The 16,530-nt window shown below is 37.4% G+C and overlaps 1 protein-coding gene and 1 long non-coding RNA gene across 5 annotated transcripts in view; one reads left to right on the top strand and one right to left on the bottom strand.

Moving 5' to 3' along the window:
- The window catches only part of CCDC90B (coiled-coil domain containing 90B), a 49,765-nt gene that overhangs the window by 1,188 nt on the left and 32,047 nt on the right, over nt 1-16,530 (bottom strand). The window contains exon 9 of one of the 4 annotated variants that reach the window (XM_045483808.1): nt 6,420-6,493. The exons of the other annotated variants lie outside the window; for them this stretch is intronic. Within the exon in view, the coding sequence (XP_045339764.1) occupies nt 6,435-6,493 (59 nt within the window). The 3' untranslated portion in view covers nt 6,420-6,434. Of the gene's footprint in view, nt 1-6,419; nt 6,494-16,530 lie in introns of those variants that run through there. 4 annotated transcript variants of the gene reach the window in all.
- LOC123601083 lies at nt 8,203-16,341 on the top strand. Its single transcript, XR_006713961.1, has 3 exons — nt 8,203-10,629; nt 15,834-15,847; nt 15,932-16,341. It is a non-coding gene; the product is annotated as an uncharacterized LOC123601083 (long non-coding RNA).

Raw genomic sequence — 16,530 nt, 5'->3', positions numbered from 1 at the left:
GACTCCTTAGTTTTTCTAGTGTGTTTTAACAGCCTTAACTTTTAAAATAGAGACTCTGAGATGAATGGTAAACTTTTTTGACTAAAGATGCGAGAAACAGCCTTTCATGATAAAGCTACTGTAATTTTAATATATAATATATATCCATGTGATCCTAAGATTAATTGAAACTTGGTTAACGATAACACACAGGGAGGCTGGATATTTGAAGAGGAAGAATAACACTTAAGTTTCTTGTCTTATTGCCACTGGTCAATTCAATTATACATTCACCTACTGGATCCTGAAACTATTTGCCATGTTCCAGGCAGTGTGCTGAACAATTATAAACATTACCTTATGTAGCCACGATTAAAACCATACAAGATTGGTGGTGTCCCACTGTATAGATAAGGCAATAAGCTCCAAGTTATATTGCTGGCAAGTGGTGGACAAGGAGTCAACATTATGTGTACCTATGTCCAAAGCTGTTTAACGTTTATTTATATTTTGAGAGACTGAGCATGAGAGAGATAGCACGAGTGGAGGAAGGGGAGAGAGGAGACAGAATCCCAAGCAGGCTCTGCACTGTCAGCGCAGAGCCTGATGTGTACAATATACAACATAATAGTTCTGTATTTAAGTTTCTCATTTCTCTTGTCAGCTGTTACTTCTCATTACTGTTACCCTGCCACCCAAATAGCTTTCACATTTGTTATTTTCTATGGCCTGTAAAGGACACATCCCTATACAGGATGCTCAGGTGACCTTGTACCTGGTACCTCTTAAATACTCTGTAAATGTTAGCTCCTGTTATTACTTGTCTGCCTAGAACAGAATCTACCACATTAACTATATAGATCAAATGGAAACTGCCACTGTCTTACAGTTCTTATCTCCTTGGCAACAGTGATCTGGGTCAAAGGTTGGTGTCTGACCCAAGATGGGCCATAGAGACGACTCCTGGGGATTTTCTGAATTGGACATAAGGAAAGGGGTAAATTTTCTTGGTTGGTGAAACTGGTACGATAGGAGTCTGGAAGGTATTAGTAGCCATGTTTCCAACCCAGGAAGAAAGATGGATAAGAGAATGAGGCAGATATTCAGGGACAAGATAATGAGTAAACTGTGATTCTAATTATCCTGGAATTTAAGCTATACCTCTGCCCTTCCAGAATTCAATATGTAAACTAATGAATTTCTTTCAATGCCTATGCTAGTTCAAGTTGGATGTATGATCATTGAAACTAAGAGTCTTGATTGATACATGATGGGAAACCAAATTATCCAAACTGATTAAAATTTATAAGGGTTTCTTCTCTAAGGGAAATCTAAGATCTTTAATGCTGGGGCTTTATTAGTATTTTTTTTCCTTTTTTTTTCCTTCTGCTCAAGACTGAATTCTGTATGTGAATCTCAGGTAAGTGGACTATTACTGTTTTATGTGCAACATCTCAGGTATTCTATGCCCAACTGATCTACTCATGACATTACCTCCCCACCTGCTGAGTATGAGATTCTAATTTCCTAAAAGGCTTAACAATAACCTCAGCAATAACATATATTTGAAGGAAAAGGAGGAAAGAAAATGCCTTCAAAGAGGATGATTCCAAATCCTCAGTGAAAAGAAGGAAACGAAGGTAACTTAGAAGATGTATTTTTGTAAACAATGACTAATTTCTTTTTTTTTTAATTTTTAAATATTTATCTTTGAGAGAGAGAGAGAGAGAGAGAGAGCGAGCACGCGAGCAGGAAAGGGGGGCAGAGAGAGAGGGAGACACAGAATCCGAAACAGGCTCCAGGCTCTGAGCTGTCAGCACAGAGTCCCACGCGGGCCCAGAACTCACAAACCATGAGATCAAGACCCAAGCTGAAGTTGGATTACCAACAGACTGAGCCACCCAGGTGCCCGAATGACTGGCTAATTTCTAAACAATAACTTGTTAATTTCTTTCATCACTGCCAATAAATCTATACAAGTCTGTCTTATATACAGCCATTACTGAAAGAAAGCTTTCTGGAGATGACCACCATCTTCAAACTGAAAGTAAAAGGGACTTTATTTTTAACTAAGATACTGATCTTTGGATAAATATTCTAGAGGAAGCTGAGTGGAATCTGAAGCTCCTCCTAACCTGGGTTGCTCGGAGATCTGTTTTGAAGGTGGGATTGAATGCTGCAAACTGGGCTATTTTGTAATTTCCCCTGAACATCACCAATGAACTAAAGATGTCTGGTTCCAGAGACTTTGCTAGAAAAGTGGTTTTCAAAACCTGTTTTAGTCTTAGAAGTCTTTTTCAAATGAATCTTCAACAGAAGCTCAGTATTTTAAAAAGACAAAATATTGTAAAAGATTCAAGTTGAAGAGAGGACTTGAACTGAACTGAGGGCAGGGGAGCGGGGTAGGCTCCACTTCTACTCCTGCCAGGTCAACATAATTAGTGGCTGCCCAGAAAACCACTGATGGTATAAATCAGCAATTTTATTTTGGAAAATAATATAAATGATTTTAAATGTGCATTATCTCTTTGACCCCCAATTTTAGATGTTCATAAACAATTTATTATATAGAAATACTAGCATAAAGACACAAAGATGTGTGTCTGTGAATGTAATGTTTACACATACATGGCTGTTGGATGCACTATTTCTCATAATGAAAAACTGGCAGAATGTTAATAGAGGTTTGGAAACATAAATTATGGCTTTTTCATATAATGGAATACTCTGCTTTTGAGTAAAAAGATACATATGTTTTGCCAGGCAAAGATACTTAAAACATTTGGTTAAATTTGAAAAAGTTGTAGTCTGTACAATACAATCTATTGTTTTTAATAATCTGTAATGTTTATATACATAAGAAAACATAGAAAGAGATCTACTAATAGTAAATATATGTGGGGAGGGAGTGGAAGGCTTTCACTTCAACTATATTGCTTTTGGTTATAGGACACAATTTATGAAAACACATTACTTTTTATAAAAAGAAAGTACTACGAATGTAGGGCATTTTTCTCATTCCTTCGGGCCCTGTAACTGGGTCAGGTCACATGGTACCTGAGCTCAGTATGTGACAGTCTAATTTTTGGGTAGTATCTGTGCTCAGCTGGATTTAAGGTAAAAAGGTAATTTCCCCCCTATACTTGTTATCATTTTTGCCTGTATCTATTTTAGTGATCGTTCTCTGGAGGTCCACTCAAATCCTTAGGGAAGAATGTAGGAATAAAAACAAAATTTTTCATTTCTTTCTACTGTGGAGCAACCAATTTATCTTTTTTGCATCATTCTGTACTTGTTTTTATACATTTCTTAGACATCTATATGCTTTTTCCTATTAGTAGGTTGCAGAGTTGCCCGTTAAACTTATATACTAACTGCTTGTTAAACTTCCAGTGCAAGTGATAAAGGAAACCTGTTATACCTCCTCCTTTTTTTCTTTTGTGCTCCATAGTTACCCTGGGAGATAGTAGCTAACAGATCTCAAAATCAAATGTCAGCAATTACTTTCTCTAACACAGTATTAAAAAGGAAAAACCACACACCCCAAATGTCACTTAGGCTGGGTCCCCAAACTGAAGCTCATTACCTAATCTAATTGCAGTTTAAACCTGCCCCAGAAGTGTAGTCTTAACCAGTCAGTGGGAATTTTGCGGTCTTCCGCAAGGGTCCCCTCCATCCCCTAAAAGAAGATGAAGTAATTTGCATGATAAAACTACCTGCACTCCCACTAAGGGAAAGTGACTTTGCCCGGAACAGTCCCTTTCTTTTGCTAATAACCTTCTTGCCCAACCCTCCTTCTACAAAAACCTTCTATTTTTTCCCCAAGTTTTATTTATTTAATCTCTATACCCAGTGTGGGGTTCAAACTCAGGGCAAGAGTCAGCATGCTTTCCCAACTGAGCTAGCCAGGTGCCCCCAAACCTTCCATTTTGTACAACTTCTGAGAGTTCACCTCTACTTGCTAGATGAGATTCTGCCCAATTCATGAACTGTTTAATAAAGCCAATTAGATCTTCTAGTTGTTTTTTAACACATCTGGTGGCAGCGAACATCCGCTGGCATTTGGGGACAATGAGAAATACAGGTGTGGCACCCAGAAAACCTTAAGAGTGTGCTGTCCTTGCCATTTCTGAGGACCACTGGTAAGTCCCTCTCAGTTTCAGCTCCACTTTTTGTGTTCAAGTTGCAGATCTAATTGATTCTCCAGTCCTGGGTTCAGGAGTCAGTTTAGACCTACAGCAGAGGCTCTAATGGAGTGCCCTGGTTCAATCTACAATTCCACATTGGAATCCTTCCCCCAGTTCCGGTCCACAGTCTCCTTGAATCTGCTGGAGTCCACTTTAGGAGTTGCTGGTGGTGTGCATGGCCTTGTTTTGGACAGTCTGCAGGGACATTATTTTGGTTACTACTGGTGTGCTGAGGTGCGTGTATGTCTGTCTTGTGTACATAAAGGCTACTGCTAGGATCTCAGAGGCCAAAAAGCTGCAAAAATTGGTGGGCACAGATTGACATTTAAGAGCTATTAGGGTACTTGCCCACCTGACCCAAAGACTCTTGTGTTTGAATAAGATGGTCATGGAAGAGGTAGACTGATACTAGGTCAACTGCCAACGTGAAGAAAACTGTGTAACGAGGCACACTGTAAAACATGTATAACCCCGAAAACAGCAGCAAGTCCCTCTTAGGTATTAGTTTGGCTCTGAGAAACCCAAAGGCCTAGCTAAAGAAATGAGATTCTTTATGTTCAGAGAGTTGAGTGTGCCACCTTCTGGCACAGCTGCTTATTTTGTGTCTAAGAACTTAGTCCTAAAAGATGCAGATAACTAGTAAAATGAAAAAATTTTACTGAGAACAATGTGGAATTACAATGGCCATTATGGGGGAACACTCCAATTAGACAACCTCATTCATTTAAGAAGAATACTTGAAAGCAAGGGCTCTCAAATTAAACAGAACAAATGGTCCAATTAGCAAGCAGAATCCTCTAAAAGGTTTTAAAATTCTGTAATAGTTTCATTAAAAAAGCTAATGAAAAAGAGAAAAGGTATCTAAAACAAGACTAATAAGATGTGCTGTAACTCCTACTTCTCCCCTCTATCCTTTGAGTACTCATCCCAGTGATCCTCTGTCTACACTGCCTTTCCACTCTAAAGAGACTATGGCAACAATTACCTTTTAAAATAAGACCACCTGAGGTTATAGAGGATCTTTCACCCTTTGGTCAAAGGCCAAATTAAGGGCTGTAGTTAGAGAATTTCTTAAACTCAGGGAGGATCCTTAAGAGTTTCTCTGAACACCTTACCTCCTGAGCTCACTTGAGAGAGGGTAATAAAATTTCACACTGTCACTTCCTTTCCAAATCTAGATCCACTGATTATTGATCTTTTGTGGGAAGAGCTGTTTCCTTCTTGCTTGTTATTTTTACATCCTAAATATGGCTTGGTTTTCTGCCTGCCTAGGACTTGAAGGTTGTTGGTTCTTCTTTTTGCTCTCTTTGGGAGTGACTCTAGACCTTGTGAAGGTAGTACCTTTTACACCCTCTTTGAGGATGCCTCTTGGGTCCCTGAAGTTCTTTAATACTGCCAGAAATATTTACTATTTGTCCCAGATGAAACCTGACAGACTGACTCAATAACCAGGAGTTTAAACTGAAAGCTGACATTGATAGCTTGACAGAGTACTTTTAGGCCTTCTCCCCTCAGTTATATGTACCAGAGGGAAAGAAGACTTTCTCATAGGTGGATGGGTTTGTCAGTCCTTTGGCATCAGTGAGGTGGCAACCCAATTCTTTGAGGAATTAAAAATAGCTGTCCTATTTATATATCTAGTCTTTACAGGATCAGGACCTTGATTCCAAAAACAATTCAAAGACCTCCAATTTTTTTTTTTTTACCACCCCCAAAACCTCCCCTATTTATCTCAAAAGTTTTTAAATGTAAAAATTCTGGCCTTAAGGAAACAAAAATTTCTTCTATGAGAAGCTTGTACTTTATTTCCCTGTGCCTTTAAAATGTTCTACCAGGTCTTCTCCAGGAACTCTTACCTAGTCCATCTCATTAAAATGCAAATTTCAGGGAGGTAATTCTTACCAAGTAAAAACAAAAGGGAAGAAACGTGTGGAACTTGACTTGCTAAGGACAAATATAAATCTTAAGTGTCTTCTCCACTCATACTAGAAACAGCTCTAGCCATCTAGACATCTGCCAGATGTCTATTATTCCATCTACCAGAAAAACAAATTCAGACCCAAGTTTTATAACTAGCAAATTTAGTACCTACTTCATGGCAGTAATTTTAAAACAAGCTATAAGATCTCTATAAGCATTGGTATGTTTACATAAGTCTATATATGTGCATTGTAATTATGTGGTTACTTCCTACCTCTGGACAGTATTGCTAAAATTAATTTGTAATAGAGCTCTATTTAGTTGGTTTGAAGGCAAGCACTTACAAAACTAGGACTCTGAAACTCTCAGATAAAAACGAATCCAAGTATTTTCCAAGTTCATATAATCTGGAAAAATATTTGATAGGAAAGCTAGTTTAAAGTTGACGGTTTAATTAAGACAAACATGTTTTGGGACGCCTGGGTGGCTTACTGGGTTAAGAGTCTGACTTTGGCTCAGATCACGATCTCACAGTTCATGGGTTTAAGCCCAGCGTCGGGCTCTGTGCTGAAGCAGCTTGGAGCCTGCTTCAGATTCTGTGTCTCCCTCTCTCTCTCTCTCTGCCCCTCCATAATCTGTGCACGTGCACACGTTCTCTCTCAGAAAATAAGCATTAAAAAAAAAAAAAAAAGACAAACATGTCTTTAGAGTTATCAACATTATATATAAAACTTTTGAATTTACTAGCCAAGTAAGTACATGTTCTTTTATAAGATCTGTGAATAAAAAATAATAGCTTAAGATAACGGCTGACTTTGCCTAATGTTTCAATGAGGTTTTAGTAAGTTAAAAATTTAAATATGATTTTATTTTTTAAGCATTTTTAAATTAAAAAAAAATTTGTGTGTGTGAGAGAGAGACAGACAGACAGACAACATGAGCAGAGGAGGGCAGAGACAGAGGGAGACACAGAACCCAAAGCAGGCTCCAGGCTCTGAGCTATCAGCCCAGAGCCCGAAACAGGCCTCAAACTCACAAACTGCAAGATTATGACCTGAGCCAAATTCAGACGTTTGACTGAGTCACTCAGGCAGACACCCCAGTAATTTAAATATAATTTTAAAGAACAAGTAGAGTAAATGGAAAGTTTTAAGGAAACTTTTAAAAAAGTTTCTCCATATCTTTTTGGTAACTTGAAACCTTAAAGTTTTGCTAAGTTAAGTGACTTAAATCCATTAAATGTCTAGATTACTTCCAAATAAAACAAAATACTAAAACATTAATTTACTAAACATAGGTTTATCTACTTTTGGTTTTCTACTACAGGGAAACTAAAAGACATCTGGATGTATTAAAGCTACATTAGAAAATTTTAAATTATTTAAAATGATTCTAGAAAATTTGAAATGTATTCATGAATTTGCAAATTAAAAGCATGCTGGTAAACAGATGTTCACAAATGCTTAGTTTTCACTGGAAATTAAGGTTTCTAAGGGTTAAGAATTATTTTTAAATGTTTTTATTAACAATTTTTTTAAAGAGTATTTTTTTATTTAGAGAGAGAGCATGGTAGAGGGAGAATCTTAGGCAGGCTCCATGCCAAGTGGGGAGCCCAATGCAGGGCTTGATCTCATAACCCTGAGATCCTGACCTGAGCCAAAATCAACAGGTGGACGCTTAAATGACTGAGCCACCCAGGGGGCCAAAAGTTAAGAATTCTAATTAATATATGTAGTTGAAGCTACTAAAAATAATAAGGGAGGGGCGCCTGGGTGGCTCAGTCAGTTGAGTGTCTGACTTTGGCTCAGGTCATGATCTCACAGTTTGTGAGTTCGAGCCCCGTGTCAGGCTCTGGGCTGACAGCTCAGAGCCTGGAGCGTGCTTCAGATTCTGTGTCTCCCTCTCTCTCTGCTCCTCCCCTGCTCACATGCTGTCCCTCTCTCAAAAATAAATAAAGATTAAAAAAAAATTAAAAAAAAATAATAAGGGAAATATCTCCATATGCCAGGAAAACAGGATGTGTTTTCAGCAAAAAAAAAAAAAAAAAGGTATGAAAACAGAGAGATGTATTTTGTATTTTTTGTTGAGGGAAAAGAGAGTAATTTTGTCCTAAAGTGAGCCTGGTTGTTTAAAGAGGAAAAAACAGGACAAAATCAGAATGCAGGAAAAAAGAAAATGTTGTATAGAAGGTTTGTGAAAAAGCAATCTTTAAAAAGGAGTTTTATGTGTGGTCAAGGTGGTTAAGATAAAAATTATTTAAAATGTTTTAATATCAAAAATAAGCTGGTACAAAATTAGAAAGTAGTATTCCCTCTGTAAAAAAGGATGAAGTTTTCTTACACTTTTGGTCTGCTTTTGATAAGACTGTAAAAGTTTCTTTACCTTTTATATTTAAATTTCATAATGATCTGTGATCCTTTAGGCAAGTGCTTTAAAAACTTTTTTTGACAGCGCATACACCAAAGGATTTGCTAAACCAATTAGGCTTACTTGATATGCATATTACATGGAAAGCACTGGCAAACAAGTAATACAAAGTCTTGCTTATATTTGTAAGATGTGGCACATGTGGATGAAGTCCATTTGGTTGCTGCAAAAATGGCCCCTTATTGCCAGACTTTTGCCATCCTAATGTCCTTGTAACATGGCAGCAATGTACTCAAATCTGAGAAAGTAAGAGGGGATAAGCAATGGCTGTAAATTACAGTTGGGGCAAAAGAAACTGAAGAAAGCAGCTTGGTTCTTTCTGGCTCCCTGACAAACCCCATTTCCCATTTTTTGCACACCTTCACCTACTGTACATTTAAGAGGACTCAAATTATGAAAAGGCATTGGTGTGAGGCTTGTGTAAAATTACAAAAACGGTCTACCAAGACCTGACCTGTCTGGTCTGTAATCATGGAAAAATTGTTTGTATTTGGAGGCTTCAGATCTCCTTCTGGACCTTTTTAATACCTGTAGGTGGACTTTATTCAACTATCACTTCGTATGGGTTATCAGTGTTCTTGTTATTGTATGTGTGTTTTCCAGATGTGCTGAAGCCTTTTCCTGCTGTAAGGCACATTGAAAAAGACAAACTGCTAGAAAACGTGAAATACTCTCTTGGGGTATACCTTCCATGGTCTCTAATAATCAAAGCACTACGTAAATCACACTTCACTGGGCAAATCATATTAGCCTTAATGAAAACCTCACAAACTTCTTGGAATTCTATTAGAATTGAATCCAATTCTATCGTAATTCTACACAACCTTCCGCTGAGTCTCTGTTGTCTCACACTGGCATGACCAGCTACAGTAAGTCTCTAATGTCTTATGCTCAAGCCTGTCATCAACAGGTTAGAGAAGCCTTCCTGGATCCTAATTCAAAGGAAACCTTCAGTCACAATCTGTAGCCTGCTGACTGGGTGTTTTAAAAATATCACCAGAGGAAGACAACCCTTGAGCCCTATTGGAAGAGACCTTCCTTCCCAAGTGCTCCTGGCACTGTTGCAAATCTAGAAGATGCTAACGACCTCAAAATCAAATTGACAAGAAAGAGAAGTAGCTGACATCATAGAATGCTTCTGCCCAAGATGACAGATCAAGACTTCATACTCTAAGTCAACATAAAACCTTCTTTCTCTTTTCCTTTCCTTTATTCTGCATTGGCCTGTAAAGATAACACCCTCATCTGTAGCTCCCAGGCCACTGCTAAAGTGGGGTAACCTCTGGAATTTAAACAACCTTTTATTTCAGGGTAGGAGAAAATCTAACAACTGTGCCTTCAACTTTTCACAAGCAAAGTAAGACATTTCATTGTTTTAGCTCCCCTAAATTTAAATTGTTGAGTTAAAAAGGACCTACACTGGATGCTTTTGTGATTTGGGATTCACTCCTTTTGGCAGATCCCTGTATTTCCCTGGTTAGGGATAAAGGTAGATGAGAGACGGTGATCAAGAACTTCTCCTTAATTCTTAAATTATAAAATTTGCTGCTAAATAAATAGCAGCCCAGCAAAGATCTTAGATTCTGCAGCCAAAGTTGTCCTTGATAATGGAATACCTCTTACGTTTTAGTTGAGCAAAGAGGTGTCTATGCTGTGGGGGCTATCTGCTATGCCTAGAGTAATACTTACGGGGAAGCGGAAACTCAGTTATATAAGATCGAAGAACAGGTTGCTTAGCTTAAAAAGTGGATTCCTTCCAGAGTCTTTGAGTTATTTGCTTTTGACTGGTGCTAATGGTCTTCCTCTCCTTTGTATCCCCACACCCCTACCCCTCTCCTTAGCGTAGGATGTCATGTAACCTCACATTGCCTATCTTCATGATTTCATATCTGTAGGGACTCCCTGTGTATATATGAAACTAAATCTGATTTCCTCCCGTTAAACTGTCTCATGTCAATTTGATTCTTAGTCCAGCTAAAAGAACCTTGAAGGGCAGAGGACAATCCTTCTTCCAGACAGCTGGCATAGTTGGTGGGATAACCTGCTGATGGCATTATCCCTGGGTGCTGCTGCAGCGGAGAGTTCCCCAGGAAATCTGAAATGCAGCCCGCAGGAGGTAAGATTTCCTATCTTGTCTGTCTCCTGGAATCTCTATCTTTGGAGTCTGAGAGAGTGACACTGGTGAGAACCCTTTTTCTAAATTTATACGAGGAGAAAATATCTGTGGAATTAGTTCCTTGGCCTTAGTGACTCTTGATAAATTTGTCAGAGAACTTTTTGGTTACTGATCCATTTCATCCTGGGAGTGGTCTTTGTATTCTTGTGTCTTTTATGTCGTTTGTCATACATTAGGTAAAGGCTGTTGCTAAGGTACATCTTGGAAGCCAAAGTTGCAAAATTAGTGGGCACAGGTTGGACACTTAAAAGCTGTTAGAGTGCTTGCCACCCAGCTCAAAGACTCCCAGGTTAGGATAAGCTGGTCATGGAACAGGGGACGCTGGCACTGGGTCACCTGTCAACTTCAAGAAAACTTCTGTGCAACAAGGTACACTGTAAAACACACACAGTCCTCAATCCTCACAATCCATAGCATAAGCCTCCTATGTATTAGTGTGGCTCCAAGAGACACAGGCTTAGCGAAAAGAAAAACCAGATGGTTTTTTTCCTTTGTCTTACTCTATGTCCTAAGAGCATAGCTTTGTGACCAATGAGTATATCCTTTTTGGTCTCCAGCATCCAGGGTGCACCCTAATGCACCATTAGGTTCTGAGTCTCTCTACCCAGTCATGCCAGCTCAGCACAGGTGTCTTATGAGAGGTCCCAGGCCATAGGGACCTTTGTCATCTCAACCTCTGTTGCTTATTAGTAATTAGAAAGTTCCATTCTAGTAGGGCCTGCCTGGTGTTAAGAGATTAGTGAGTTTGTGATGGGAAGAGTCTCATTTTTATGGGAGACCAGAGACACTGTTTTCATTGCATTATCCTCACTACCTGTGCAACAAAGGGCTTTGCTTCCTTCGATTAATTTTGGGAGTGAACCTTTGGATCACAGGGGCTACATTATCTACATGTTCTCTGGGTGCCTCTTGTGGCTTTGGCTAAGATATTAAAAGGCTTATTGGTTTGAGTTGCTATTAATAGATCTTATTTGCCAATGGCCAATTTAAATTGGCTGTATTTTAAAAATGTATATTTTATAGTGAGCTTTTCAATTATCTTATTAGTATAATGACTAGCCTTAGGGACTTCCCTTACAAGATGAACAGAAATCAAACTGAAGACAAAAATCAATGTCCACATCCAACATAATGCCCCTTCTTAAAATCTAGCCTTATCTGCCTCTTTAAACTTCCATTTCCCTATAAGATTTACAGAGAAGTCTGGCATAATCTCTAGGTTAAAAGTATACAGGTTGCTCACGTGAATGCTGAAAGCCAGAAAACGAATGTTAACAAAAGTGCCCAAGACTGTCAGTAAGGCTCTCTTTGCTCCTACCTTCCAGGGCTCTGTAATCGGGCTCCACCAGCTTCAGGCCTTTCTATGCAATGTCCTTTACAAGTATATTCCAGACCACTCACCACAAAAGAAATCACATGAAAGAAATCTGGCCAGCGGAAAAGTCTTTTAAGTTATATAGCCTTTCTACCTCTACTTTCAGAGGATCCTACCAAATTTAGAGAATTGAAAAGGTTAATGACTATTCACAAACCCTCTTCAGAGAGAAACAATGACCAAAATTTCTCCTAGACCCTCCTACAAATGGGCTGTGAAGAGCCAATATTCAGGGGCTGATAGGGGATAAAGCCAAGGTTGAATTGTATACCCAGAAAAAAGGCTTTTGTTATAAAGTGCTTTAGAAAGATTTTACCAAGGCATAAAGCTTTTGATTCCAATTTTTGTTAAAAATCTGATATAAAGAAGCAAATTTAGTTAAAAAAAACAGGCTAAGCCCTTGATATTCAGGCTATAATTCCATTCTTTGGGAATTGGTAATAACTGTCGTTGTCTTAAAAATCTCTAAATGGCTCAGTGGGTCATGATCTCGAGGTCTGTGAATTCGAGCTCCACATCGGGCTCACTGTTGTCAATGCAGAGCCTGCTTTAGATCCTTTGTTTCCCTCTCTCTGCCCCTCCCCTGCTTGCTCTCTCTCTCTTAAAAATAAACATTAAAAAAAACTCTATAAAGCCAGAAATGCAACTACAGAAACAAATCCTATCCATTCCTCTCACAACGTCTGTAGGTGTTAGAAAAGATCAGGATATTGGAATGAAATTGTCCTGCTTAAAGAAAGAAAAAAAGCTAAATCTTAAATAGGAGTTACCCTGAAACTGAAAGAAAAAAAATTGTTTTGTATTCTTTCACTCTCTCGAAATTATAAATCTTACCATGTCTTTAAAATGGAAATATAGTCCATAATTGCCTAAGACTGAAAATTAAAAATGCAAACTTCTAAATGGGCTCTTGTGTCCAGACTCTAGGACCGTTGATAATGGAGTAGATATGTCCCATCTCCACCTTGGAGAAAACTTGGATAATATCTCCATACCTTTGGGATATAAAATTTCTACCCCCATCATCTCTAGGATGTCAGAGCCATTCTTTGAAATACAAACATTAGGGAGAAGCTTTTTATCAGGAGAAAAAAGGGGGAAGTATTTGGAAATTGGGACTGTAATGTCCTCTCCACAAATATGAGTAAAAACAGAAGTTAAGAGTTTTCTTTGCATCTTGTCTGGATATATGGGTCTATATATGTTGTAAGTGTGAGATATTTTCTCTACCTAGGAATGGTAACATTAAAATCTGTAATAGCTCTATTTCAGTTGGTGTAAAGGCAAGTGCTTATAATTGAGTGTTCTAAAACTCAGAAAGCTAGAAACTAACCCTAATTTCAAGTTCATATGATCCGCGAAAAAATTCAGTATTAAAGCCAATTTAAAGTTATTTAAAGACACATCTTTAATTAAGAGTTATCAGTATTAAAAAAAAGTCCATGTTATCTCTGTTGGAAAATTTATCAGAAAAAAAAAAACTTAGAGGACAGTGGGTAACTTTATTGCCTCATGAACTTTTGTGGGTAAACATAATTGTTAAGAACAAGTAAATTTAGATGTAAATAAGATTAAAAAAAGGTTTGTATGTAAACTTTTGATTTTTTAAAAAATTTGTTTCTTCTGAGAGAGAGGTAACACGAGCTGGGAAGGGGCAGAGAAAGGAATTCTAGCAGTTCCATGCTGTCTGCATAGAGCCTCATGTGGGGCTCGAACTCAGACACCTAGCTGACTGAGCTACCCAGACGCCCCTGCATATAAACTTTTAAATTGCTTCCAGAATCTTTGGTAACCTGAAACTTTAATGTTTTTGCTAAGCTAAACATAAATTTATCTACTTTTGTTTTATTACAGAGAAACTAGAGATAAGTTTAGATGTTAGAAAACATGTTTTGGAATTCATTGTGAAAAAGCACATGTTTCTAGAAATTATGAAATGTACTCACAAAACAGTTCACAATTGTTTACTATTTAGTTTTCACTAGAAATTAAGGTTTCTAAGAGTTAAGGATTCTAATAAATGGTAATAATTAAGACTCCTAGAAATAAAGGAAACAACTGTGTATGCCGGGAAAGTAAGATAGGTGTTTTGGGTGAGACAAAGTACGAGGAATAAAAATTGTGCACTAAAATTGCAGTATGCAACTGATGTCACCCTTCTCTGACTTGAGGTCTCAGGTGACCTTAAGGAGGAATCACACAGGTAGAACTGGCAAATTGGAAGCAAAATTGCAAGCAATATTTTCAAACAATCAGATATGATAGAAACAATGTATTAAGATGACCTAAGGGTTTTTCTTGTGTCTATCAGTAAACCTGAATTTTAAGGACTGTAACAGATTATACCTTGTGACACCCAAGTATTTGGAGAATGCTTACAAGCACATAAACTCCTTCCTTTTTATGTATATAATCTGTAGCTCACAAGTTTTTGAGCAGTTCTTCAGAGCAATCTGAAAGACTGTCTCCCAGACTACTGTCCTCAGTAAGAAAAAAAAAAAAAAAAAAAAAGCATTTATTAGCATACTTTGAAGTTGGTTTTCTTTCACTTGACAAAATACAGTTTTGCTAAGGGAAAAGAAAATAATTTTGTCCTAAAGTGAGTAAGGTTATTTAAAGAAGGAAAGTTGTAGAAGGTTTATGGAACAAGAAATTTGAGAAAAAAATTCTATGTGTGGTCAGTACTGGCTAAGATTAGGATGAAGTTAAGTAAATAATTTTGTCACTTTGTTAAAAGAACAAAATTTTCCTGAACTACTGGTCTGTTCTTAACAAGTAATTGCAAACAAAGTTTTTCTTTACATTTAAAGTTACCTGCCTAGAAAACAAGGATTCTGTGTTTGGTCTTCAATGACTTAAGAAAACTGAGTCTTGATATTAAAAGGGCTAAATTTTGGGGCGCCTGCAAGTGTCTGACTTTGGCTCAGGTCATGATCTCGCAGATGACATGTCAAGCTCTGTCCTTACAGCTCAGAGCCTGGAACTTGCTTCAGATTCTGTCTCCCCCTCTCTCTGCCCCTCCCCCATTCACTCTCCCACTCTAAAAAATAAACAAAAAAGCGCTAAATTTTGCTCACAACTATGTAACTGTCTCTAATTGCCTTTGAAATCTTTTACTGTCACTTTGGCTAAATAATTAAATACTGTTTCAAAATAATTTGTGACCCTATTTAATCAAATATACAAACCTTTTAAATATTTTTGATAAACTTCCAAAAATAAAATTCTGAAGTTTTTGGACCATAATCTTAAATGTAAAAGATTTTGTGAAAATTTGGTATATTAAATTGCATGGGAAGCACTGTCAACACTAAACCCTCTTAGATTGTTTATATAGATATGTTATTAAAATGGGTGAAACTCCTAAAAATCTGTTATCTTTGAAGTGTTGTATACCACAGAAATAACTAAATTTCCTTATCAACTGTAATCAGATCTAGAACCATGGTCATATTTAAGTCTTGTCATGTTACTGTTTTAGTCTGATGCTATTGCAAATGTCTTTAGTGACTCATGTAAAGAACTCTGAGTATAGGTTTCCAGTAATTTTAAGATAACTGAACCAGGTAACAATTTTTGAACTAGTGAAAAAACCAGATCTAAGCAGAACAAGAATTATTAAATAGGACTGAATGAATGGAGATTTATTTTTAAGACTTTATTTAAAACAATGATTTTTGTTTTTCCAGATATACGGAAACTTTTTTTCTTAAGCTAACTAATAGCAATTTGAAACATTTATCTTTTTCTCCCTACCTGATCCCTCCAGCATTCAGAAACCCAGTGAGTATTCTATTTTCATGACAGTATATTTGCATAAGTTAACTAAAAATCTCTTCTCCTTTTGACTAGAATGTTGTATTTTAGACAGATCTGCATAGATTCAGATATGAGCAGACAGCTTTAAGGAACTAAGATGGACTTTATGGGGCCTAAAAAGCCCCTTTGGAAATATCATCCTGATTGATACCTTGCTTACAGAGTACCCAGCAGCTTTACCAGGTGAGTAAAGAAGGTCACTTCCTGGTCAGTGCAGGAACCTTGAGAAGAGAATTCACCCAAATATATAGGTATTGCAGGTGAAGTCTGACCGCAAGTATTTGGCTTGGCTTGTGGCCTTGAGATGCTGTTAAAAGTTCAATCTGGAATCCTGATGAGTAGTTGCAGCAAAGGAGATCTTAAAGAGCCTACAGAGTCAACTGCACTTAGGTAAATAATCAGGCCAAATTTTTTTGTTTTGTTTTTTGTTTTTAAATTAAACTTACTTTGCAATACAATTAGTGTCAATTTGGCTATGAAGGTGATTACAGAAAGAAAGACACACCTGTGTCTAATACCTGTGTATTAGATTTTAATATTATTCATCAAACTGGAGTAGAGCCTGATTGCCTCTAGTTTCCTCCAATGACTGGCTACAACTGTCTAAACTAGTATTTTCAATTTTTCTCCTACCTTTCTGACTTGGA

The sequence above is a fragment of the Leopardus geoffroyi genome, chromosome D1, assembly GCF_018350155.1.
Source record: "Leopardus geoffroyi isolate Oge1 chromosome D1, O.geoffroyi_Oge1_pat1.0, whole genome shotgun sequence".
NCBI lineage: Eukaryota > Metazoa > Chordata > Mammalia > Carnivora > Felidae > Leopardus > Leopardus geoffroyi.
This window is presented reverse-complemented; position numbering and strand designations above follow the sequence as displayed.